Here is a 24,399-nt window from a genome sequence, read left to right as displayed (position 1 = left end):
TGAGAAACTCAAAATGCACTCACCACTGCCTAAGTCCCCTCATACAGCCTAGAAAGATGCATTATGAAGTCTGTGGCCTCAGAAGTACAAGGGTTAGGAGCAGCCTTCTGCCCTCCCCGGAGGGCCAGCGGGCAGTGTCTCAGGGTGAGAATCAAGTGCACCAAATCCCTGCCTATCCCAAATCTACATACACGCCAGAAAGGCAGCCCATGCATGGTTTCGGCCAAGGCCCCGTACAGTTGGGCTCGTGTCCCATTTCCATGATAAATATTTTGTTTTTCCATGATAGCATGCACAAAGATCTTTAATTTGCCTAAAGGTAACGTGTATTTTGAGATGTGATTAGGAATTACCATTCCCCTGGTACACATATTACGGACTTAATAGAACTCCTGATTGAAAGTCCTATTAATTCCACCCTCCTCTCCCCGACAGCCACACCTGGAGATCTGGTCGTCTCCATTGATTCGAATGCCTGGGAGATTAAGAAAACCCTGTTCAAGGAGCTGGTTCTCAAACTTGGGCATCCATCAGAATCACCTGGATTGCTTTTTATGTTTTTAATTATAGGAAAATGTTATTATGATGTGCATTGTGGAAATTGAGAAAAGTCAGATAAGCAAAACTAACATAAAATCACTGTGGTCATTCACCCAGAGATTGCTGCAGCCAATACCTTAGTGTGTGTCCTTGTAGATTTCAGGCAAGTAAGTATGTGCACATAGATGGATCGGCCTCTTTTTCTGTTTCTTCTTAGTGCAGGTGAGCTTCCCTCTCAAGGAGCTCACACCACTGTCTCACCCCCCAGAGCTGGATAAAACTGTTAAAAGGCCAGGTTTACTCCTGATTTTCCAAAGTGGTACCAAAAGAGCACTTGATGATGGCACCAAGATCAACAAGGTCTCATGATGCATGGGCATCTTCATTTTTTATATAGGTTTCCTCTGCATTTTCTTCCTGCCAGGGCTTCTTTCTTGCCTCACAATTGCATGGCACCTGTCTCAGCTTGGGCTCTATAGCAAGATGCCATAGACTGGGGTCTTAAACAACAGACATTTGTTTCCCACTGCTCTGGAGGCCTGACATGCAAGATCAAGGCGCCAGCAGATTTGGTGTCTGATGAGTGCACTCTTGGCCTGTAGATGGCCACCTTCTTCCTGTGTCCTCTCAGGGCAAAGAGAGGACCCATGCCTCTTCTTATCCTGGGGCCCCACCCTTATGGCCTCATCCAATCCTAATGACCTCCCTAAGGCCCCACCTCCAAATTCTGTATCATTGGGGATTAAGCCTTTAAGCTATGAGCTTTTGGGAAGCAAACATTGGGCCATCACAGCAAAAACACTGAGCGAAGCAATGATGGGGGTCCACCCTAGCAACGCTCCTCTTTGCTCTGCCAGCCACACTGTCCTTCTAGGGCCAGCAGGGACTGCAGTGTCAGGAGTGAAGGTGTGGCCTGTGTTCTCTTCAACTCTGCCCTTCAGCAAGATCAGCCCAGGGGCCACCTCAATGACTCATTCTCTGTTTCAGGGAGCATCCTGGCCGAGCTGTCCTAGTATCCAGTTGCCTTCTCTTATGTCATAAAACCAGGGAACAAGAGCACACTCAGGCTGCCTGTGCTGACACCTCCCTGTCAGTTGCCCTGGCTCCGGCTCTGTGTGCTGGCGGTTGGAGTTCCAGAGCACAGGTGATGCTCCTTGTTCTTCAGGTCTGACCAGACCTCGGCACACATGGCTCCTCGCAGGGGTAGCTGAAGCAGGAGTGGAGGAGCCTCCAACCAGGGCATCTGCTCTCACCTCCTGCTACTGAGCAAGCACCATGAAATCTACTGGAGCTGATCTCTAAAGCTGACCCCAGGAGCTGACCTGGTTTAGCCTGCTAGCTCCTATTTTAGGCTTTCCTTCTTAGTTTTCAGAAGATTTTGTTCCTGATTCAAACCATATAATAGTATCTGCCTGTGGGTGTGCGAATGCAAACCCACCCAGGCCAGAGTAGCCTCTACTGCCTCCAACCGACCTCTCCACCTGGTGCCTTGGAGAGGCTAATAAACACCTTCTAAGACATCCTGTAGTACCCCTCTGCAACCGTCAGACACACATTTAACTTACATGTGTTAAATGTATAATTTTTAAATTTTTTTTAAAAAAAAATCCCCAAGTATAATATAGAGGAAAAAAATATTTACAATAGAATGTCTAGGTTAATATATAAATGCCCAGGCAGAACCACCCTGGTGGATACAATGAAGTTGTCCAAGGCAAATGTGTCCTTACACAGGATTGCCACGGACACATCACCTAGAATTGCACATCCACACTGATCTGTCTTGTGCTAGTCACTCAAATAACAGCGATAACATCAGTTAAGTGCTTTTTCCAGGACTGGCAGGTTCTGAATCAATCAAACAAACAAACAAATAAACAAAACAAAACAGATATGGTAGCTCCATTCTGATGAAACGCAGAGTAGATTCAGCTGAACAAAAGTATTTGGGGTTTGAATATAAAATTGAGTTAAGTTCTAGACTCAGATCATTATAAATAGATTAGAGGCCCGGTGCATGAAAATGCATGCACTGGAGTGGGGGGGGGGCCCTCAGCCAGGCCTGCCCCCTCTCACAGTCCAGGAGCTCTCAGGGGTGGAGGCAACCCAGCGATCAGGGAAAGGTGATACTCCCATCAGACCTCTGCTGCTGCCACTGCCAGCAGCACAAGCCTCAGCTGGCCCCGGTTACCTGAGCCTCGGGTGGCCCTGGACGGCTGGGCAGCCTCCATCCAAGGCTTGCCTGTGCCTCAGGCATTGGCTGGGCAGCAGCCATCTGAGGCTTGCCTGCGCCTTAGGCTGGCCCTGGGCAGCTGGGGGGCTGAGGGGACTGGGGGACTCCAGAGGCAGGCGTGCAGAATGGCTGGACCTGCCTGGGGGCGGGCCCAGCCATGCTGCACTACTGCTGCCCCGGTGGGGCCGAGGCGACTGGGCACTGCCATCTTGTGGCTGTGGGCGCCACCATCTTTGTGAGGGCGGGACGGTCAATTAGCATATTCTCTCTTTATTAGATAGGATGAGAGTTATTTTTTCTCACCCAAAATGTCCATGGGGTTATTCTGAATTTGTGTGGAACATTTCTCTAGGCTACAAGACCACCACGCACCATACTATCTGGCATCCATTGCCACCTCCCACGAAATAGCAGTAACACTCCCAATTATTGTGAGAACTGAAAAACACCCCTGTGCACTTTCAGAACACCACTCTAAGCATATTGCTCCAGTTGTCTTCTCTGAATGACTGCAGTGGCCTGAGTTCCTACCCTGACTCCACTGCCCAATAGCTGCTTGACTCTGCAAACCTCAATTGTCTCATCTACAAAATGGGCACACAGAGGAAGTTAAAGTAGTTCAATATCAAGGGATACTTAGCACAGAGCTTAAGGAATTATAAGTATTAAGTGAATGTTAGTTATTATTTTAACTTACATATTATTATTATTGTTCATTAAATAACCATGAGTAGATAAGAGCTTATAAGCAATGAGCCAAGATTCTGAATGCTATTTCATAGATTTTAGAGAACTGAATTCAATTCTGGAGCTTCAGTTGTCATAGTAATGGCTCCCCTGACAGAGTTCTGAAGCTGTTTTACCATGAGAACTCGCAGCAAGAACATCAAAGAATGTCCTACCTTGCTTAGACGCATACTCTGGCATTGCTTGGCAGTTCTTACTGAATGGCTCTGGACCCTTCTCTGGGACCACAAGCTTCCCCAGACCAAGCCCTACGTTGAGGTATAAGACAACAAAAGACACTGAGACTACAGTCTAGTTCAAAAACAGGCAGCACACGTGAAGGAATAACAATGCAAGAGCTTCTGCAATTGCACGCTAATATTTGGTGCCGTATTTCAATTGTGTAGGAAACAGGAAAAGGAAAAGCTCATGTAGGTGGGAGCAGCTCTGAGAAGAGGGGTCCTGAGCTGGCCCTGAGAGTGGAGGGAACCTGGTTGAGGACAGAGGAGGGAGTGTGAATAGGTTGAGGGGGGCTGGGTAGAGAGAGGCTTGGTGGCCTGCGTGTGAGTGCCCGGGCCTGGGACTCAGACTTGCTAGCAGCACTTTCAAGAGTCAGACAAAGTTTCCTACTAGAAAAAATAGACTATTTAAAGCAAAATCAGTGTCACAGATGTCCTGCTAGCATGTCCCCAAGGATATACCAGGTGGCATTTCCTGAGACCATGTCAAGCGCTAGGGGACTGATGCTAAACTGCCGCCAAGAGGTGCCCGTGGAAATGCCACCTTTGGGTGTGCGGGGGCATTTGGCTCTGCACTGACTTTATGGTCTGGGAAAGGAAGTGTTCTCATGGGACTATTATTCTTGGCTCAGGAGGAGAACATGCAGTGGCTGCTGAGGGATTTTTCCAAGTCTACATGCTTGTTTACGATGATGAATGGCTGGCTCAGGAGTGAACTGAAAGCATTCTTTTTCTGGATATGGCATGAGAATCCAGCCCAGAATTTCTGTTAGCCTGCTGCCAGAGCCCAGTGACCCAGAAACAAAGTTCATGCTTACTAGAACACATATCTGCTGGGAACGAGGGTGGCTGCAAAACCAGTACTCCCTTGCTCAAATTTTTGTGTGGAGGGGTCCCAATGATATAAGCAATGGCAGTGGCATCACTACTGATGTCAGGGAACCAGGCTAAGCTCATTCATTCATTCATTCATTCATTCATTTAATAAACACTTAATGCCAAGCTTCTGACCTCATAGAATACATGTCTCCCTCTAGTAGAGGGAAACAAACAAACAAGGTGAAAAAGAATGTGTGGAGTATGTTAGGTGATGAGAACCATAGAGAAAAACAAACATGACAAGGGCAGTACTGGGGTGAGTTTGGCAGTGTTGCGATTTTCATAGAGTGGGCAGGGAAGGCTCATCTGAGAAAATAACATTTGAGCACAGCCTGAAAAAGGTGGCAGTAAGTAACGTTTATAGCTGAAGGAAGAGCCTTCCAGACTGAGGAAGTGGCATGTGCAATGGCCCCGAGGCAGGGCTACATCTGGCATGTTGGAGGGACTATAAAGAGTCAATGCGGATAGACTAAAGGGAAAAGGGAGAGGGGAGCAGGAGGTGAGTTTGGAAGAAGCAGAGGGAGCAGATCATATCCATCCATGTAGGCATTGTAAGGAGCCCAGCTTTTACTCACATGGAAAGGTGAGCTATCAAGAGTTTGAGCAGAAGACTGACATGATCCGACTTTAATTTTGTAGGACTTCCCTGGCTGGTGTCTGGAAAAGAGACTAAAGTAGAGGAGAACATAAACAAGACAACCAGGGAGGAGGCTATTTCAGTGATACAGCCAAACTGGGCTAGGGTGGGAGCATGGAAGTGCTAAGTGATGGTAGACTCTGCATCTATTTGGAAGGGAGAGCTGACAGGTTTGCTGATGAATTGTATATATGGCATGAAAGAGAGAGAAAAGTCAAGGAAGATCCTATGCTTGTGACTCCTAACAGTTGACTAAAATCCAAGTTCTCCAAGAAGATTCTGTTGCCAGTGGCCACCTGTCCCCTCCACTAATGATACCTGGAAGGTTAGATGGTTAGAAGTTACTGCCTTTCAAAGTGGAAGTGGCTTCTCTTGCCAGCAGCAACAGCTATACAAAACTTGATACTCTGAAGTCCTAGGGTGTGAGATATGATGATTTATTCTTCTGAAAGACCTTCTGCCTAGCTCTCCCACACTGAAGGGTGAGGTAGATTGTCCTTACAGAATCTTCCTTCAGCCAGTCACTGTTCAAAGACGGTAGAAAAGTCAGTAGTAATAGCTGGCTGTAAGCGTTAGTGAACATATGTTAGGCACCATGTAGTGGTTAAAAGTTGAGGTCAGCTGGAACCTGAATTCTAATTAGTTTCCACATGGGAAACTAATTAACAATTAATTAATGATATATTAGTAATTAATAGAGATGAATTTGTTTCACCCCTTTGAACAACAGTTTCCTGATCTGTTAAATGAGATAATTCATTTCTGATGTAATAGGATTATTGCATAGTACCTGGAATGTGAAATTCAATGACCAGTTATCAAGTAAATAAGTGAGTTAATGTCTTCATCTGCCACATATTCCCTCTAGTCATTTCCAAGAGCTATGGGAGGGAGCCTACGTCCCTCCTTCCTCTGTTTTGCTGATCCCCTACCTTTAAAACTCTTCTCCTGTATTTTGGGTCATAATGATTTCACTTTAAATTATGGTGACACATTTTATTTAATGTCTCTGAAGGATTAAGCCCTGTCTTGGAATCTTTAGGAGAGTGAGTTCTCTCTAATCCTCACCTCCCAGCAAGGTAAGAGGTAGGATAGCCATGTACAGGTGAGGTTCTTGAGGTTAATGGCTTTTCTAAGGTCACACAGCAATTGAAAAAAGAGGATCAGATTTAAACCCTGGGACTGCAAGGGCTATGAAGTGGCGTGATAATGGTGATGATAAGAAGTGGGGGGAGGAAAGGAGAAGAAGTTGGAGGAGGAGGAAAGGCTAAAAGAGAAGAAATAATAAGCATATATTGCCAGGCTTTGTTATTAGCACTTTCTATGTTTTAGCTTTTTAATCTTCATAACAATCTTTTAAGGTAGCTCCTACTGCTGTCCCTGAGTATTACTGAGGAAACTGAGCCTCTGTAAGGCGTCACTTGCCCAGGGTCACACAGCTACTGGGATCCAAGCAGCCTTGGCTCCAAAGCCTGCAGCCTTGACGCTGTGTTATTGTGCCCGCCTCATCCCTGCCATTTGTCCATGATTTCCTGATCAGATCCCCTAGCTCGTCTCCTCCATGGTCAGGGGCAACTCCTCCTTCCTCCCAGGGCATACCTCTCTCAGTAAGTTATGTGTCCCCAAAGGACATTGAAGGTCACAGCAATATATCTGTCACTTTGATTAAGAAGAGATACAATCTGGTTACTATTCTGTGATCGGAATGGCCTAGATAAAGGACACATTTCATAGGTCTCTGGAGTAAGCACTTTAATGCTTCCCTCCCCTCTTGGGCCCTGCTCAAGTAGGATGCCTTAGCCTGTGAAGCACTGGTTCCTGATGACTTGGGTTGAGTAGGTCTGGGTTGAGAAGGCCTAGATTGGGAGGGCTGGCCAGTCATTCTGATCACAGAATAGTAACCTGAAGAAGAGTGGCAGTGTTGGTAAGAGACCACTACCATTAGAATGACACAGAAAAGGAGATAGGCACAGCCTAATTGTTATCATTAAACTGTAAGAACTGTGTCCCTAAGAAAGAGGGAAAATATGAAAAGAATTAAGAGTAGAATCAAGCGGTAAATAAATTAATTGAATCCAGCCTTGAGTTTTAGGTAATATATAACCTGAATCTAGGGAATGGGTTTATGAGGCAGCCCCACTTGGGAAAGAATGGGGTTGGAGTCTCCAATTGCAAAGAGATCATAAACTAGGGCTCAGGTTGCCTCCATGTTGCAAATAAAATTGCCCTAGATGTTGGCTGCTCCAGGGGTGTCTTGGTCAAAATTTTTGGTTTAATATCAGGCACTAACCAGATAACCCTGTTTGTTTAGGATAATCAATTCGCTTGTGATAACAGCCCCAATTCGCTTAGATGATAAAACTCTCTCCTTTGACCCTTATATGTAGAAATAATGAACTATCAACCAATAAAATTGTCATTAACTTAAAAAAAGAAGAAGATGAAGAAGAGACAGCCCCGTCTTCCTTGTGCTAAATTGAAACCAGCCAAGAAGCTCAACCCTTCGGTCAAAGTCATGGGCCATTTCCCACCAGCCAGTGTGTGTTCTTGCTCAGTCTGTGACGTGTTTTGATTTCTCTCAAGTTACCCTCAAATGCTCTCATTTGAAGAGACATTAGAAAGCGTACCCACAAGTGAGCATTCTTCTGCTCTGAAGTGACTTTTAGAAAGTCTAGCTATTCTTGATATGCAAACTAATCTGTAAGGAGCACAAGCATGGGATGCATTATTCATTTGGGAACATCTTGTATTTTAGACAGAGAGCATGCCAGTGCTGATTGAATACCACCCCAGTGATTAGGAGGAATTCAGTTAGATATACATGTAGCTTCAAGAGTTGCTTATTTGGTAAGCTCTGAATAGTGTTTTGAAGACATGCTCATGTGAAGCTAAGGATGCAACTTTTATCTTTGTATCTACTTGTCCTGTTTCTCCAATGTGTTCACCAAACTCTTGGTGACGAGAATCCAGTCTTACACCTACTTACACTGTAGTGCCTGGCATATTGCTCTGTCCCTATACAGAGCAAAAGCAACATCTGTTGTGAATGAGGAAATCCCCAAGAGAAATAGCTTTAGCGACCTCAACGGTGGCAATTCACTTCTCTGCTAAGACTCCAGTCTTACTCCAGATGTTTGATGGCCACACCTGGTCTATTTGCAGGTCCAAGGCTTCTGCTGCCCTGTTGGAACAATGGGCACATATTTAGTCATACATAGAGCTGTTTAGTCAATTGCTCAGTGGCTCTCCACCTTGACCCAGGAGGGCTTGTTAAAATACCAATGGCTTGGCCCACTCCCCAGGTTTCTTACTCAGTAGATATTAATTTCTTAGGGAATACTTAACCTATCACCACAAAGTTGGTGGCTTAAAACAATACAGATTTATTCTCTAATAATTCTGAAGGCCAAAGATCCAAAAGCAATGTGTTGGCAGAGCCAAGCTTTCTCCAAAGGCTCCAGAGGAGAATCCTTTCTGCCTCTTCCAGGTCTATTGGCTCCAGGGTTTCCTTGGCTTATGGCTGCATTACTTTCATGTCTGCCTCAATCTTCACATGGCCTTCTCTTCTGTCTCAAATCTCCCTTTCCTTTTTTCTTGTGAAGACATTTGACATTGGATTTAGGGCCTACCTTGATAATCCTGGATGATCTCATCTTGATATCCTTAACTTGATTACATCAGCAAGCACCCTTTTTCCAAATAAGGTCACATTCACAGATTCTAGGAACTAGGTTCTGAGCCTATCATTTATGGAGCCACCATTCAACCCTCAGGCCTGCAATGAGTCTTGAGAATTTGCATTTTTGCATTTCTAACACGTTCCTAATTGATGCTGAATGTTGCTCAGATGTTTCAATCTGAGGGCTGGGCTGCTACTCTGAAGAGAGAAATAATACAATGTCTTCTTTGAAATAGGACCTTTTCTGCAGCATTCTTAAAATAGATTGTATCTCTTGGGATTGATTTATGGCATCCATTAAGCCAGATGCATAGCTATACCATGAAAATTAATTTCTAAGTTACTAACCCTTAATTATTTGTAGAAGATAGAACAAAAAATGTTGAAAGCAATTTGGAAATAGTCTTTATATTCAGTCTGTAATGGATGCTACTTAAAAGAATGGCTTTTCATATTCTCATATAAATGATGCAGCTAATATTCAAAGCCATAGACTGTTCAAATGCTTTGTATCCTATAAAGAATACAAAGACCATCAGACTGAAAACTCAGATTTTTCATTGCCATGGCATGATTCTGAAGAAAGAAAATTAATTCTGGATTCAGATCCTGAGTGTGTTCCCTTTTCAGCTATAAACAGTGGGTCTTAGTTTCCTTGTCTAAACCATATAGGCAATAATATTTTGTCCTAATAATTAGCAGGCTCATTATGATGATCAATTAAAAGCACTTTGTAAACTGTCAAGTGTTTTGAAATGTGTTATTTCTATAATGATGAGGTGGAGGAGAAATATGAAGTTAATTCATGAAAGTCTGTGTATTGAAGATAGTTCTTACAGAAAATTCTAGTCCAACTATGTTAATTTGGCTTCTCCCCTGTATCAAATTGCTTTTTCAAGGGTGACCAGGATATCTCCCATAGCACGTGGTCTTCAACCTGACCTTTACACGCCTTTCATTGAGACACCGGAACATTGTAAACAGGGACTCACTTATAACGAATAGAGTGCAGCAGAGGTGACTTCTAAGGCAAAGCCATAAAAGGCCACGCAGCTTACACTTTGCTGCCTGGGATCCTGACACCACCTTTGAAGAAGCCCAAACTAACCTACAGAGAACAACCTGGTGGATAGACCCTGAGGCATATGAAGAGAGATGCCTTGCCAGCTAGTCCCCACCCCACTGTCCCAGCTGCAGTTATCTCTGACTGCAATCGAGAGAGACCCCAGCCAGAACACAGAGCCACCCAGCCCACCAAGCCCTTCTTGGATTTCTGACCCACAGATACCCTACCTAGGTCCTAGGAGATAATAAAATAATAGTTCTTGTTTTTCGCCTCTAAGCTGTATGGTAATTCGTTACGCAACAACAGTTAACTGGAACATCCTTATAAACCACTGTAGCCAATGGTATGATTATCAATTATGTGTTGAAAAGACATTAGCACCCTAGTTAATAACTGTGCTGCACCCTCTAGCCCCTCCTACCTCCACCTGCAGCCCCTGTCTACTTACCCTTTTTATTTCAAGTGCACCTTCTATTAACAGTCTAGCTGAGATTCTCTTTTTATGCCTCCATGCAAGCACTATCCTTTGCTTCCCAGCGCTACTTTCTTGGGGTGAAATTAATTAATGTTATGTCACTTTCACTAGATGCTGGGCTCCAGAATAGCAGGGACTCTATCGGTTTGTCCTCAGTCTTAGATCCTTGTACCCAGCCTGGCACCTAGTAAGCATTTAAATACATAGCCATCATAAGACGGAACAAACAAATGGAAATGTACCCAACTCGTGGTAACATCTGTTTTCTCAGTCAGTCCTTTGTAATGCTTGCCTTAAGTTCCTACAAGTAATCAGAGGGAAGGGCACCATCAGGCCTAGATAACTCATGAGGTTTCTTTGGGAAGGATTTAATAGATCACTGAGAAAATTTAGAGGGCATCTTTGGACTCCTTGATAGCCACAAAAGCAATGACTTTTAAAGGAATCGATCCAGGAATGTGCGTGGCTGCCCTTTTGCTTCTCATTGTAAATTGGCTCACAGTGAACACAGATGTTGGAGATCAAGTGTTTGGGTTTCTGGCATTCAGATGCAGGAAGTTTGTCTGTGTTCTTAGGCAGCTTTTCATTTCTTGAAAGGTAGCCTGTGGGTTGGGAGAGGTCCCAGCTGGCCCAACTCTGGGACACCAGTTATGATATAAATTCTCTGAATGACATCCTCCACCTGAATGGAGCCTCCTAAACTAACGCCACTTGGAAACCTGGGTCCTCTCAGTGCTTTTAAGATGTGCAAACCATTCATTCCTCTGTTATCCATCCTTTGATCCTTCACCACACTGAGGCTCCAGTAGGTCCCTGAAAACATAGGATAAATAGAGACAAACACGGGATGGTGAATTGAATTGTGTGACTTGAGTCCCATAAATCCATGTATTTCCATTTGGCCCACAAATTGTCCATGTTGCTTAGAATGACTTGTAGTTTTCACTTAAGATTCTCTCAATGGTATGGCGATTATTTTAAGCTTTGGTCCTGCAAATCCGTCTATTAGTATTATTTCTATGACTAATGATTATAGCAATCACTATTGTTTCCCGAGCACACCCATTCTCCCCTACATTATGAAAATGCTTTACACAAATCTTATTTAATCCTCACAACTTTACCAGTGATACACTAGTAAGTATCAGAGCTAAATCTGAACTCAGTGTTACTCCAGAGCTTGAGGTCTTGACAAGGAGTCCTGCAACTGCAATGACCACCAAAGGAGAGAGAGAGAGAGAGAGAGAGAGAAGAGAGAGAGAGAGAGAGAGAGAGAGAAGAGAGAGAGAGAGAGATCCCTGAATGTAGGTATTGTTATATCTTTCTTCTCATTCCCTTTCCTCATAGTATACACAGGGGTTAGTGATCAAATTTTTTTTTATTTTCTGTCATCCCAAAGGTTACTTTTAACTGATTCAAGTTGTATAAACTATCCTGTTTCTTCTTCTTGATGATTGTGATGACAATTATTACTATTATTCACCCAGCTGAACTGTCTGGTTCCCAGAGCGCCCCCTTATTGACCAGAGGTTCTGCCTCTCTCAACTCTGTGCTTACACAAGCTCATCCTCACCAATATTGACGAGTTATGGAGCAGGGCAGGGGACGGTGACCCGCCCTCTAGGAGAGCTCCCGCTAATGTCTTTGCACCACCCACGGGGACAGGATTATCCAGGCCACCTCAAATCCGTCAGATTTTATTTGCCAAATCATATGTACCAATCCACAGAAATAGCGCAAACCAATTCCTTATGCTGAAATTAAAATACACCTCACCTAGTAACCCTCTCCAGAAAGGATGGTCAGATTGGTGTGATTTGTGTTTAGTGAACCCAGGTTGAGTCCTGCACTGTGTTTTTCTCATTTATAAAATAGTTATAATGTCTACCCTGTAGATTGGTACCACTTAGATGATAGGATGTAAGTCAAGTACCAGCATTGTGCCAGGCACATATGAAGCCAGCAGGAGGTCAAAAGTTACATCTATCATTATCATTATCATTATCATTATTAGCAAGCAATTTGGGTTTTAGTCTTCTTTGAATTAAGGTGTATTACCTAATTCAAGTAATGAAACTATAATTTCTTTTCTACACCATTCCCTTTACACTTGGGCATTGTAAGTCCCCTTCTCCTTGTTTGTGTATCCACATTTTTAAATTGAACTTGGATCCTAATTTTTTAATCTCATCAATAACCAATTACAATCTGCCCTTCTGGAGGACAGTGCTTCTTAAAGCATGTCTGAACTCCCTTTACACCCTGATTTATTATGTGATATTTAGCACCCTCAGCTGCTTCTAAAACCTAAGGGGCAAATTGGTTACCTAGCAACCACATCAACACAATTGCTAACAGTACAGTTTAGCCCCAGTTTGTTATAATGAAATAATATGTCTTAAGAGAATAAAAAGCTGAGGTGTGCTACATGAGTTTAGTGCTTTGAAGAAAAAATGCTTGTTCGGGACAGATTAGCAAAGCAGGAATTGTGCTGGACACCCCCTGGTTCTCAATGATTCACCACTTTCTAGAACGGAGGTCCCACCATGGAAGTCCTTGGGCTGGGAGAAGGCAGCAGCCATGTTTGTGTTTCCCCGGGGCCTTTAAGCAGAATGTAAACTTGGATACCTTTGAGTGGGTCGGGCAGGCTGCCACTGACTATATCATTCACAGGCCACCTCACATAGGCCTGTGTGGCCCCCAGAGGCATCTGACTCTGCATCCCTTGGTGAAGAGCATGAAAATGCCCCTTTCCTCCCCCAAAATGAGATCCGCAGATAATTTGAAAACAACTACACATTTGAAAACAACTCTCAATATTATGCCATGTCTTCAATATAAAGGAGAAATAAAAGCAAAGTAATTTATGATAAAATAATCTTTTTTTAAATGTAAATGTTCAGGTATAACTGCACTGGAAGAAAATGCTGAAGTCACATGTTTGCACCTACTTTTAATGCATCGGCTTGGATTTAGAGTAGGTGCGATGACTCAGAAGCCATTCTATAGAAGAGATACTGGGAAGGGAAGTGCAGAGGCAAAGATGGGCATTAGATAAAGCTAACATGTTCAAGGCAGGTTAAAATAACACCAAAAATCTCTTATTTATGTACAGAATTATAGAGAACTTTTTACCTACTTGAACACTGTATAGGATCCTAAAACTTAAGCACAAAATGAGATAATCTTTTGTTGGGGTTACTGTTCTCCAAATTTCAGAACTTTTGGCATCTCTGGTTCTGCCCACTAAAAGCTAATAGATTCCTCCACTGATTATAGCAGTGGGTTTCCAAACTTCTCATCCTGGCTTTCATCCTGGCCTGTGCTACCTGCCTGACCTTATTTCTCACTTCCCCTAAAACATTAATCCATCCATCCATCCATCCATCCATCCATCCATCTATCCATTCATTCATTATTCTTATAACAATGTCATTATATCCTTGTCTCAGTATCCTTATCAACAAGGGTAAATAACTTCACAGGACTTAAGGATTATGTGATCCATGTGAAATGCTTAGTTAACACAGGGCCTGGGCCAGTAAAAGAGCTTGATAAAGTTGTTCAAGCTCTTTTAGTGCTGAATGCATCATTTACTACTGCTATTTTCTATTGTAGCATAATGTACATGGGCATGATTAAAATACATATATATATATCTATATCTATATCTATATCTATATATATATCTATATATATATATATATATATATATATAGATATATATATATATATATATAAAAGCCTAAGCGACCATTCGACTGGTAGCTATGATGCTCACTGACCACCAGGGGACAGACGCTCAACACACAGGCATGGAAACATGAAACAGATTGATGAATCTCAGAGGGAAGTGGGGAGGGCAGGAAGAGATTAACCAAAGATCTTATATGCATACTAGAGGCCTGGTGCATGGATTTGTGCACCGGCGGGGTCCCTCAGCCTGGCCTGTGGGGATCAGGCTGAAACCATCCTGGTGCAAGGATTCATGCATCAGCGGGGTCCCTCATCCTGGCCTGCAAGGATCAGGCCAAAACTGGCAGTTCAACATCCCCCAAGGGGTCCCAGATTGTGAGAGGGTGCAGGACTGGCCAATGGACCATGGATTCGTGCACCAGGCCATATATGTATGTATGTAATAGTATTTTACACATACATGTAAAATATTTTGTAGGAGTATATAGTGAAAAATCATGCCCAAATCCTCCTCAGTACCCTCCCTAGGCAGCCACTATGTATTGTTCTTCCTAGAAATGTTTGTTTGGAAGCAAGCATGTATATCCTTTCTGCGGTGTTTTTCTGATAATGGGCTTTCTCTACTGGTAGATCCTACATTCTACTTTTTCACCAACATGTTCTCATGGGCACTGTGTATGGATCTTCCTCATTCCCTTTAATGGCCACTTATGTGATAGTTCATTTTATGGTCTTGTTGCTGATGGAAATCGTGTTCTTTCATGTGATCATGAGGAAAGCATTCCAAGAACCACGCATGGGAGATTGGGGTGTGCAAGGTTTACTTGGGAGGAAATAGATCCCTGGGTTTCCAGTGTCTCATATCCATCCATCCTGCCATGGAAAAAGCCCAACTGTGTCTTCAGCAAGGCCAAAACAAAGGCCAGTGTCCAGAGTTCCTGTTTTATATTAAAGCTTAGTCCTTTGGAGCCTGCGTGGTCTGTTGCGGGTCCACTCAGCTGCTAGACTTGCATGATGTGTGTGTTCTTGTGTGAGTGAGAGAGCATACACACGGGGCAAACGTGGGTCATGGGAGAACTTCATTGCTAAGCTGGGGTTTATATTATTTTGGGCTCAGTAAGAACCAGGAGCTTTTCCAAAATAACCAATCAACTTCCCAAGCTTTCACCAGCTTTCTATGGGTCCACCCCCTAGCCAGTCATCCCTCTCCCAGGTTAGACTGACAGGCCTCTATGGTCAAGCATCTCCCCTGTGCCATTTGACTTCTATTGCACATGTGCTTACTACCCCCTGCTCCTCCACAATCCCTATTGGTCAGGGAAAGGAGGGCAATGCTGTGATGCCCTAGAATGCAGTGAAGTGGAAGCCTCCTGGTGAAGCAAACAGCTCAGTGTCAGAGTCAGCTTCCCGTTCCTCAGTCTCAGTGTCTGATTCCTGCTACCTCCTCTCACAGCATCTTGCTATCTATGCTAACAGGTGAACCATAATTTTAAAAAACACTGGTTAGTTGTTGTTTTTATAATACAGAAATGGCAAAAGCAGAAAACAAAGCAGCTCACATTCTCCGGGTCCAGAAAAACCAGTTAACTTTTTTTAGCAAAAGAAAAAGAATAGATGCCCACAATAAAAATGAAAAGGAGGCAGGGGGTGACAACACAATACAGGAAGTAAAAGTCTCCCTTCCTCTTCTAAACTCTCCATCCCTCCCTCCTAAAACACTGTATTCTTTCAGAAAAAAAAAGACAGTATGGGAATATACTAGCTCTGTAGCCTGGTTAACGCCCCCTACCCCAGCCCTGCAGAGATGTGCACATCCTAATCCCTTAAACCTACAAAGAAGTTACCTTAGATGAGAGAAGGGACTTTGGAAATGTGATCGATGATCTTGATTTAGAGAGATTATTGTGGTGGCCCCCATTTAATCACAAGGATCCTCAAAAGCGGGGTGCAGGTGGCCAGGAGGAGAGCAGGTGCTGTGCTATGGCTGTGAAAATACAGGGAGGGGACCACGTGCCAAAGAGTGCGGGCAGCCTCCAAAGCTGGAAAAGGCAAAACAGATTCTCCCCTGGAGCCTCCGGAAAAGAAGGCAGCCCAGCTGACCCATTTCAGACTCTGACCTCCAGAACTGTGAGAGAAAACCTTGTCTCACTGCGTTTGTGGTCATTTGTTACAGCAGCCCTGGGAAACTAAGACTCTAACAAATATTCATTTTCATTTGCATAAGGGCCATACTGTATATACTCAGTAGTTCCTTACTAAGAATATCTCGTTGCCTATTTTTTCTTTTTCTTTATATTCATTTATTTATTTATTTTTATTATGATGATAAAAAACATATAACATACAATTTTACATCTTTTTTTCCATTATAGTTCACATTTAATATTATTCTGTATTAGTTTCAGGTGCACAACATAGTGGTTAGACAAGCATACACTTTACAGAGTAGTCCCCCTAATATTTCAAGTACGCCCCTGGCCCATACATAGCTATTACAAAATTACTATTTTTTCCTCCATTGACTTCTCTCGGTTCACTCCCACCCCCCAGCAAATGCCCTCACCCACTAGTGACTGTGTCCATTGGTAATGCTTATATGCATACAAACAAGTCCTTTGGTTGATCTCTTACCCCCCTTCCCCTGCCTTCCTCTGAGGTTTGACAGTCAGTTGGATGCTTCTCTCTCTCTCTGGATCTATTTTTGTTCATCAGTTTATGTTGTTCACTATATTCCACAAATGAGTGAGAACACGTGGTATTTATCTTTCTCCGATTGGCTTATTTCGCTTAGTGTAATGCTCTCCAGACCCATCCATACTGTTGCAAATAGTAAGAGTTCCTTCTTTTTTATAGAGGCGTAATATTCCATTGTGTAGATGTACCACAGTTTTTTAATCCATTTGTCTGTTGATGGGCACTTAGGCTGTTTCCAAATCTTAGCTATTGTAAATTGTGCTGCTATGAACATAGGGGTGCATATATCCTTTCTGATTCGTGTTTCTAGTTTCTTGGGATATATTCCTAGAAAAAACATATAACATACAATTTTACATCTTTTTTTCCTTAGAAGTGGTATCACTGGGTTAAATGGGAGTTCTATTTTTAATTTTTTGAGGAAACTCCATACTGTTCTCCATGGTGGCTGCACCAGTCTGCATTCCCACCAGCAGTGCACGAGGGTTCCTTTTTCTCCGCATCCTTGCCAGCACTTGTCGTTTGTTGATTTGTTGATGATAGCCATTCTGACAGGTGTGAGATGATACCTCATTGCTGTTTTGATTTGCATCTCTTGAATGATTAGTGACTTTGAGCATGTTTTCATATGTCTCTTGACCTTCTGTATGTCCTCTTTAGGTCCTTTTCCCATTCTTTGATTGGGTTGTTTCTCTTCCTTTCATTAAGTTGTATGAGTTCCCTGTAAATTTTGGACATTAAACCCTTATCAGAGATAACATTGTTGTTGCCTAATTTTTCACAGGCACATGCCTTTCTCTAAATTAGGTTTATAAGCACCTTGGAGGCAGAAGCTGTGCTTGACATCACATTGTGTTGCTCTTGGCTTCCCTCCCAACAGGAGGAAACATAGCTGCTTAGTTAAAACTAAAAAAGGACACAGGCCCTACCGGTATGGCTCAGTGGTTGAGCATCAACCTATGAACCAGGAAGTCACAGTTTGATTCCTGGTCAAGGCACATGCCGGTTGCAGGCTGATCAATGATTCTCTCTCTCTCCCACTCCTTTCCTCTCTGAAATCATTTATATATATATATATGACACAGATAAAGTTACAGCAAGCAGCATTGGTGTCTTCCTGCTGAAGCCTTCAGCCTGCTTGGAGCTCAGCTGCAGCTGTGGTGGGCACCCCTCCCTCACCAGCATCTTTCCACTTAATGTTTTTCCAAAGCCAAGAGAATTGCATACCAACACAGGGCAGCCCAGAGTCAGGGATTTTTATGTCCTCAGAGGTAGCTGCCAAAAAGTGGGGAGAGGGTTAGTGGATCAATGTCCAGCCCCATCCTTGGAAAGGCGATCTTGAAATGCACTCTACCTGCTTCCTCAGAGCTGACCAGGGACGAGCCCCTTTCTCCCAGTGCAATGCAGCTCAGTAACACTTCTCTATAGGCGTTTCTCCTCCCTTATCTCTTTCTGCTCCCCCACCCCACTTCTTGAGTCCACCCTGCAAATAAACCAACTGTGCCCAAGTTCTTGTTCAGACTCAGCTCGGGAGGTAGAGAGGAGCACCCTGGATTAAGACATAGCCCCAGCTTTGCCTTTTTTTTCTGTCTGAGGACACTTTATCAAGTCATTCTCCTAAACCTTCATTTTCTTATCTATAAAGTGAAGATAACAGAATCTACCTCAATAGATTGTTATAAATTTGAAAAGAGATCATGTATATGAAGTGTCTGGCACATTATTAATAAGTTTCTATTGTTAAAACTATTAAATGACTATTACAGGACAGTAATTGCTTTATAAAAAGTAAATTAATAAAATATATGAATCAAACTCCTCATAAAAGTTAAATTTCTAAAATTGGTCTTGACCTTCAAAGCACTTTCCATCGCTTTTACCATGTTTACTCAACATATAATTGTGAGCACCTACTATGTGCCAGGCTGCCCTAAGAGCAGTAATTCTGCACTGAACAAAGCAGACAAGCACGCATCTTCATGGAACTAGAGTGCATGTGGGTTTGTTTAGCAAATGATATGTGTGCCCTGCAAGTCTCAGGCAGAGAGAACAGAGTTGTTGCCTCCATCTCTGCCCTTCCTCTGCCCATTTATTTAAGTAAGCAAGCCGAAACATTGCTGTAGGTTTACTCATTTTACATGTTTAGTAGGCTCCTACCCTATGTCAGGCACTGTGCTAGACAACGCTTTATATAAAGATAAATTATTTGGCTCCTGAATGTAAGGAAATGTGCAGGCTGCTATATTGGTTAAGGGAGGAGCTCTGCTCACCTTTTCTAGCTAGCTTACTGTGACTCTAATTCAGAAAAAAAAAAAAAAGTCTTCTATTCACTGGTTCTCAAAAAAAAAAAAAGAAGAAGAAGAAGAAGTGATTCATTAATCTCCTTAGCCTATAATTGCAAATTGTATTTTCTCTCAAATGTACCAAAAGGAGGTAGGTGCCCATTAAGCAGTTCAGGGGAGTTTTATTTAAGCCGCAAATAAAATTAGTTTACTCGTTTTTAATTTAATTCCCAGGAGGCATTTTGGAAGCCTTCCCTTCTCATTTGACCTAAAACCATTTCTTAAAATTATTGTTCTCCCAAATTGAAGCCCTTTCCAGCATTATACATTCAGTCTTAAACTCATCTGTTTTCTGTTTTGTAATTGACTTACAAATGCATAATTGACTCACAGATGCATAATTGCTATGCCTGGCATTTTATAAGGGCAAAGTTTCTATTTGCTTTTTGATTTCTTTGGAGTTTTTCCATTTTCCTAAGCCCTCTCCCAGCAACATTCCTAGGGATTCCTTAGGTCTTCTCCCATGAGTAGCACCATCCCGCTGGCATCTTAATAGAGAGACCATTTCTCTTCCCAGCAACAAGGCACCAAAAGAGTTGGCCAAATTTGGGACAATTTTCAGAGTCCTTATTTGCTACTACCTATGCACTTGGCATTGTTCTTCTAACATATAGACAATTTGTTCATGAGACATGTGACTATAACTGACCACTGTGGTCATTGTTAGACTAATAAGTCATCTAAACAACAAAGAATTCTATATTTTCCATTGTCAAAACTGTGAGAAAATTGTTGGGCGAGTGTAGCTCAGTGGTTGAGCATTGACCTATGAAGCAGTAGGTCACAGTTTGATTCCCTATTATGGCACGTGCCAGGGTTGCGGGCTCTATCCCCAATAGGGTGTGTGCTGGAGCTAGCTGATCAGTGATTCTCTCTCACCATTATTAATTCTCTCTCTCTCTCTCTCTCTCTCTCTCTCTCTCTCTCTCTCTCTCTCTCCTTCTCCTCCCACCCTCCTCCCCTTCCTCCCTTTTCCTTCCTCTCTGAAATAATATATGAAAAATATATATATATATTATAAATTATTTTTTTAAAAACTGTGAGAACCCTAGATACACATACATACAAACCATACACTAAAGTAACTTTAGTAGAAGCAGAAAAAATGCAGCAGTTGTCATTTGTAAAGGAACTTGATCAAGTTAATGTTTAGTTAACGCAAGCAAACCTAGCAGTGGATGGTGGCTGCGCATGCCGCCTTGTGTGTATGTAATTCATGTCTCTGGAATATTTCTAGTGAAAAGAGCTATCGGGCAACAGGAAGCGTGGAAGTGGGCTAAGGAAAAAGAGGAATGCAAATGCTAAGCCAGAGTTAGGAGCACAAGGCTTCTTTACTTAATCCAGCTGTTTTTGCTAGGAAAAATGGGTGATTGATGCTTTAAGGGGCATGGGTGAGTCAGGGCGGGTGAGTGGGTGAAGGGGATCTTATTTTTGCTTTCTCTAGAAGAGAGGCAGAAGTTTTCAACAGAATTTGTTTTTTGCATAAAATACCATTAGAAAGTGTGGGAATAAGACAAGGAAGAAAAGGCAGCCAATAACTGGTGATTATCCAGCCAGTTACTTCCATGAGACTGGAGAAAATCCCACCAGGAAACATAGAAAAGACTGCCAAAAAAATTTTAAAAAAAGGCTTCAGAGAGAGACATGGGAGCTGGGCAGTTTATAGACCACTTCCCATCAGTGACCGATTAAGGGCTGCCCTCGGAAGGTTAATGTAGAAAGCCCAGGTTGGGATGCATTCAGTTCACCCTTCCCCAGAAGCACCTGGGTGATGTGAGCAGATCTCAGTAAACACTGCCTGAGTTTCACTATCGATCTTGATCCACCCACTCATCTACCCCCAGCTTATGCTTCACAATGACTAAATTACCAACATACATTTCCTTAGCCCATTTCCTTCTTGAAAATAGTGTCTCTCACACAGTGTAACTCCCTCCTGGATTATGTAGACTGTGACCACCAAGTCATTCATCTTTTCCCCAGAAGTAGGTTCTTGAGTGGTACAACCTGTGTCATACCATTTCTCAACAAGACAGAAGGGATTTGACTATTGTAATATCACCAATTCCGGGTTATTTAACTGGCTTCTTTTAAATCCTGACTTGGGTCTGCTTGCTTATCCGTGTTAATACGGAATTTCTGAACTATGAGCTGAGAAATGTTTCTGGACAATATTTAAAGCCTCCTTAAGCAGGTTAGTGGGGCTTATGTTCTGTCTGAACCACTGTTATCAAAATGCATTTGACATTGGGCATGTGAGTGAGTTGGTGAAGGGGTCCCTCAGAGTTCCAAGCACAAATCCTGTTAACAGGTAATAAGATTATGAGTGCAACCCATGTAGAACATGTGGTTTTATCAGCCCAAGTGAAGCACCGAGATGCCAAGTTGTTAATGGAATTCAGCATCTGTGTCTTTCATGGGTTTCTAAGTAGACAAAGTTCACTGTCATCCAAATTATTCACAGAATCAAAGGTACTTCCAAGTGTGGAGTGGGTATTTATTTGTGTTCTTTTCTACTCTTGAAAAAGAAAAGCTTTTTTGCTTCCCAGCCCTTTTCTCTCTTATACTGCCATTTCCTTCCATCTTCCAAATGTTAGAAAATGAACCAAATATGAAAATTCATGTTGCATTTCAGAGTGTCTAACCACAATCTACAGACCAAGATAATGCCAGACTAATCTCTGTGTTTAGCAGGATAAGGGTTATTGGCTAATGGTCTTTGAGAAAGGAGATAAAAAGCAGTATGCTGAATGCAACACAAACGCCCCCATTTTGCATGAGGGTCTTTTACAAACTCTCGCTATACACTGCAGTCATAGGACCTTCTCTCTTTCTTCTATTATGTCTTTGTGAGTTGCTTTTAAATATGCCCCATTTATATATACTGCTCTTAGAAATTCTTTTTTTTATTCTCCATTGAACTTTTTTGAAGAGTATTACAAAAAGAGTTCAACTTACTTAATCACACTCAAGCAACCAAGTCATTGGCAGTTTACTGCCAACATTTAGTCTGTTTTCTTGTGGAACTCAGTGATAGTATTCAGTACCCACCAACTACTGCCCAGTTCAATCAACAAATCACAATGATAATGAGCTACAGGCATTGAAGCATCAGGATTGGAGCAGCCACTGATGGTCCAATCTATTTCATCTATTAATGCTCCAAGTCTTCCCAGACACACAGTATGGAAATGCATTCCTGTGCATGCTGGCTTTTTCTCTCCCCATCTAATGGTCACTTGGTTCTTGCTGATCCAGTCATAGCAGTGGGGACTCGCACCCTGTCTCCTTTAGCATCCTCCGGACACACCCAGCTCTTTCCACTGTTAAGAGGTGCCGAGCACACTCCAACTTCAGGAGCTTCACCCAGGTGCTCCTTTAGCCTGAAACTGATCTCTGTGAGCTGAGCCCTTCTATTCCATTCTCACCTCAAATATCACTTCCTTGGAGAGGTCTTTTCTGGTTACCCCTCCTAAGTAAGCATCCCACTGGGCTGCATTCTGCTACAACTCCTGCTGCATTGTCTCCATGGCATTTACCAGCAGCTGAAGGAACCTTGTCTGTATGACCATTGCCTGATTGAATGCTGCCTCCCAGCACTGGCCTGAGAGCCCCATGGCTGCAGAGACAGAGGGCCTAGCACACAACAAGTGCTCAACAAATACCTGACTGAGTACATTTGTAAATAAAATATGGAGACACGTTGACAATTCCTCTGGCACTTAGCTACTCTTAAATGTGATATATCAAGTAGCCTAGGGTACTGCAGATTCCATTTTTATCCCTTTGTATTGTTGGTACCTGTCACGGTGTTTCACACATAGTAGGTGCTCAAGTAAATATACAAGTTAGTGGATGATGTGATCATGCAAGGAAATCATACAGAAGGGAAAGAAACTAACTTGTATGGTGCATCTCATATGCATGCTGACATCTGCTTTCTCATTTAATTCCCATGACAAATCCACATAGTAGATAGAGGTATCTATCTATCACAACTGCCCTCATCCATAAGGTGGGGATAGAGGTATCCCCACCTTATGGATGAGAAACCCAGGCCTGCGATCACAGCTCTTAAGGAGCAAATAGGAGGTCCAAACCCACGATCTCGGCAGTGCTACCCCACACTGTTCACAGTGTGTGAAGAACGGGGTTTCTGAGGGTGTCTGTGAAGGAGGCAGAGAGCAGCGGGTAAAGCCACAAGCTCATGGCCCCAGTAATGAGCCCTTTAGAAAGAGCTAAATGCACATGCGCAGTCCTGGGTCTCCTTTTCACACTGTAAGGCTGCCTGCAAACAGTGTTTGGAAGGAAGACAGATATCACCACCATATCACATTGATGAAGCCACCTTAGAATTGGAGGCAGGTCACCCATCTGTACTGTGGTTCCCCAAAGGAGGAAGGCTCCAGGGGGAAAAGGACAACTCAACTCATCCCAGGCAGATATCATGGCTGGGATGTGCAAGCTGCTCAGAACACTCCTCACCCATGGTTCTTATTTGCTGTGAAGCCATGTGCCGCCTTGAGATTTCATGAATACAGAACAATCGTGTATATATGCCATGCATTTACAGTTTCAGGACATCCGTGAACCCCAGGGAGGAAGTGAAACTTAGAAAGCCCTCAGAACTATAGACAACGGGAATACTATCTAATAAAAGAGTAATATGCAAATTGACCATCACTCCAACACACAAGATGGCTGCCCCCACTTGGTCAAAGATGGCTGCCCCCATGTGGACACAAGATGGCCACCACAAGATGGCCAGCCGAGGAGGGCAGTTGGGAGGGACCGGGCCTGCAAGGGAGGGCAGTTGGAGGCGATCAAGCCTGCAGGGGAGGGCAGTTAAGGGTGACCAGGCTGGCAGAGGAGGGAAGTTGAGGGCAACCAGGCCTGCAGGGAAGGGCAGTTGGGATCCAGGCCTGCAGAGGAAAGCAGTTGGGGGTCACCAGGCCTGCAGGGGAGGGCAGTTGGGAGGGACCAGGCCTTCAGGGGAGGACAGTTAGGAGTGACCAGGCCTGCAGGGGAGAGCAGTTAGGGGTGACCAGGCTTTCAGGGGAGGGCAGTTAGGAGTGACCAGGCCTGCAGGGGAGAGCAGTTAGGGGTGACCAGGCTTTCAGGGGAGGGCAGTTAGGGTTGACCATGCCTGCAGGAGAAGGCAGTTAGGGGTAATTAGGATGGCAGGGGAGCAGT

The 24,399-nt window shown here is 43.4% G+C and overlaps 1 protein-coding gene across 6 annotated transcripts in view; it reads left to right on the top strand.

The window, feature by feature from the left end:
- The window catches only part of CDH13 (cadherin 13), a 1,044,015-nt gene that overhangs the window by 695,123 nt on the left and 324,493 nt on the right, over positions 1-24,399 (top strand). The window contains exon 7 of one of the 6 annotated variants that reach the window (XM_054709955.1): positions 9,833-9,851. The exons of the other annotated variants lie outside the window; for them this stretch is intronic. Coding sequence (XP_054565930.1) covers positions 9,833-9,837 — 5 coding nt within the window. The 3' untranslated portion in view covers positions 9,838-9,851. Of the gene's footprint in view, positions 1-9,832; positions 9,852-24,399 lie in introns of those variants that run through there. 6 annotated transcript variants of the gene reach the window in all.

Source organism: Eptesicus fuscus, chromosome 21 (genome assembly GCF_027574615.1).
Source record: "Eptesicus fuscus isolate TK198812 chromosome 21, DD_ASM_mEF_20220401, whole genome shotgun sequence".
Classification (NCBI taxonomy): domain Eukaryota; kingdom Metazoa; phylum Chordata; class Mammalia; order Chiroptera; family Vespertilionidae; genus Eptesicus; species Eptesicus fuscus.
This window is presented reverse-complemented; position numbering and strand designations above follow the sequence as displayed.